Source organism: Astyanax mexicanus, chromosome 9 (assembly GCF_023375975.1).
Source record: "Astyanax mexicanus isolate ESR-SI-001 chromosome 9, AstMex3_surface, whole genome shotgun sequence".
Lineage (NCBI taxonomy): Eukaryota > Metazoa > Chordata > Actinopteri > Characiformes > Acestrorhamphidae > Astyanax > Astyanax mexicanus.
Genome location: NC_064416.1, coordinates 35806841 through 35810015, shown reverse-complemented (window position 1 = coordinate 35810015; position 3175 = coordinate 35806841). Strand labels below are relative to the sequence as shown.

The window sequence follows — 3175 nt, the reverse complement described above, 5'->3', positions numbered from 1 at the left end:
CAGATACAGTTCCATTCCATCCACATCAACAACAACAACAACAACAACAACAGGTTCTTACACTTACACTACACCACACACTTTCTACACCTCACACTTTCTACACCACACACTTTCTACACCTCACACTTTCTACACCACACACTTTCTACACCACACACTTTCTACACCACACACTTTCTACACCACACACTTTCTACACCACACACTTTCTACACCACACACTTTCTACACCACACACTTTCTACACCTCACACTTTCTACACCACACACTTTCTACACTACACACTTTCTACACCTCACACTTTCTACACCACACACTTTCTACACTACACACTTTCCATTCCACACACCTTGTACACCACACACCTTCTACACCAGCAGGATCATCATCATCAACATGGCCAGCTCATCGGTGCAGGTTCATCATCTCATCCATGGAGAAGAGGAGAAGAAGAAACAGGGAATGAAGAGGAGCAGGTCCCAGCTGACACCCGGAACTCCTGCAGCTCCTGAAGATTCACCAGTGAAGAGGAGGAAGATACAGACCTCCACACCTGTCCCTCTCACTCACTGGACGGTCGTCAGGAACACCTTTTGCTCTCGGCTGCTGCGGTTGGTAGGAGAGTACTTGTGCCGCCGCTGTCGACTCCTCACGGGTCTTCGTCCCACCGTCCCCCCGTTCTGGATCCTCAACGTGGACACGACGCTGACCGTGCTCGGATATCAGCAGCAGCCCTTCATCTGCTCAGGCACCGTGGCCTTTCTCTACATGGTGTTGCGTGACACTGTGTCAGCGGAGATGGCCAGCGTGGAGGAGCTGCGGGCGGTGCTCCTCTCCTGCCTGTATGTATCGTATGCGTACATCGGTCATGAGATCTCCTACCCAGCACTGCCTTTCATCATGAAGACGGACAGGCGGACATTTTGGAAGCGCACACTGAACATCACCCAGCGCATGAGCCGGAACATGCTGGAGATCAACATCTCGCCACATGTCTTCGCCAAGGTCATTTCTGACCTGAAGAAAGAGACGGCTCATTAATTTATATTTTACTTTTAAAACACTTATTAGGAAACACGTCATACTATTAAATAATTATTATTACTGCTAGGAATAAAGGCAACCAGTGTAACATAGTATTAAAGAGAAACTAAACAGATTTAAAACTAAAATAAGAACAAAAAAAGTAGACTACACCATCAAATATTACTAAAATAATAATTATTATAAGTAGTTCAGAATGAACTCACATTTGCAGGACACTTGGACAGAACCAGACCAGGCTTGGGACATTAGAAAGACGTGGAGGAACTGGTTGGTCTGCAGGGCAGGAAACTTCCAGACACATTCAGCTGATCAGTGAAGCGTTGTGAGCGACAGATCATAAAGCTGCAGTGTCTGGCTGCATGTGTTTTGGAGGCGGCACATGCTAGCCTTCACTGCTCCAGCTTGGTGGCAGCGTAGGTGATGGAGAGGAACTGCTGATGCAGGAAAGGAGGACTTGTGAAAGACAGACACATGGAATAGGAGGAAGACAGTGATGGAAAATGAGGAATTGATTGACACTGGGAGGGACCGAGATCAGGACAGGGACAGTAACACGGATAGGAAGAAGGACAATGATGTGACTCAAGAGAGACAGACTGGAGACTAGAAGTGGACCTGAGGACGAGACGTGAGCTAGAAATAGGTGGATCAGGTTTTTACAGGAGACTGGAAAGAGAAACGGATGGTGGACTGAAGACAGTTGATAAACAAGGGCTATATATTTATTTATTAATTATATATTAGTTAGTAGGGCGGCACGGTGGCGCAGTGGGTAGCACTTCCGCCTCACAGCAAGACGGCCTGGGTTCGATTCCCGGCTGGGGCGACCCTGGTCTTTCTGTGTGGAGTTTGCACGTTCTCCCCGTGTCTGCGTGGGTTTCCTCCGGGTTCTCCGGCACGTTCAGGCTAATTGGAATTTGATTGAAATTGCCCCTTAGGTGTGAGTGTGTGAGTGAATGTGTTTGTGTGTCTGTCTGTGTCTGTCTGCCCTGCGATGGATTGGCGGCCTGTCCAGGGTGTATCCTGCCTTCCGCCCGATGCCTGCTGGGATAGGCTCCAGCCCCCCCCCGCGACCCTTCACGGATAAAGCGGTTGACAATGAGATGAGATGAGATATTAGTTAGTGATCTGTTTTGCTATCCGGTGTCGACCAGAGGAGGACTGGTTCCCCTTTTGAGTCTTGGTTCCTCTCAAGGTTTCTTCCTCTTGATCTGAGGGAGTTTTTCCTTGCTACTGTCGCCACTGGCTTGCTCAAAAGGGGCTCGGACCCGGATCTAGCTATTTAGCTTTATTTCTATTAAACTGAATATTAGACCTGATCAATGTCAATAATTTGGGGAGATTTAAGTATTTATAATAAATTATTATAATAACTAATAGCCATTAACATTGGCCAGAATAATTTTAGATTTATGTTTTAAATTTAAATATGATTTAAATTTTTTACTATAATAAGAGCGCCTTTATGACCAGTATGGTTGCCTGTTTTTAATGGTCGCTTTTAAACTCAAATAGATAATCTTAAATAATATTAATATTGTGTTACTCAGACAGAGTTACTCATCAAGTGCATATCGCTAAATTTTTACTAAATGCATAGTTTATCTAATAAAAAAATCTGTATAATAGAGAGACATGCTTATTGAGATTCACAGAACTAATTTAAAACAATGTTACAGTACATTAAATTAAAGAAACAGAGGATAAGGCAGAGAAAGGGGAGGAGCCTGAGCAGGTAAATCTCAACAGCAGGAGACCGCCACCTAAGATCTCACTGTGTGGAAAGGATGTTCCTCTCTTTCTAACTTTCAGGAACACAGGAGAGCATGGGAACGGCAGTTCTCCTCATGGCAGCTGAAGTGAAGTTTCTCTAAACCTTCCTGTTTTACAGAGAAAATTAGCTATGAAATGTTTTACCTCTGTCTGAAAATCTTAATAAATAAAGTATAAAATCAGTTCAAACTTAAACTGCTTTGTGTGGCCTCTGTTTATTTATTATATAACTACATACACTGACATTATAATCATTGAAATTCTCCACTGTGATTATCTCTACAGCAAATCTGGACTCATATTTTACTCTAACATGCTTCATTTAGGTCTGTAATTTAGAGTCAAGTGTAA

The 3175-nt window shown here is 44.0% G+C and overlaps 1 protein-coding gene across 1 annotated transcript; it reads left to right on the top strand.

Annotated features, from left to right (window-relative positions):
* Positions 1 to 400: 400 nt before the first annotated feature.
* LOC107196896 (cyclin-dependent kinase 5 activator 1-like) lies at positions 401 to 1045 on the top strand. Its single transcript, XM_015600979.3, has one exon. The coding sequence runs from the start codon at positions 401 to 403 to the stop codon at positions 1043 to 1045; it is 645 nt and encodes a 214-aa protein (XP_015456465.3).
* Positions 1046 to 3175: the final 2130 nt, after the last annotated feature.

Coding starts and splice junctions, on each gene's coding strand:
- LOC107196896 (XM_015600979.3), top strand. CDS start 401: ATGGCCAGCTCATCGGTGCAGGTTCATCATCTCATCCATGGAGAAGAG.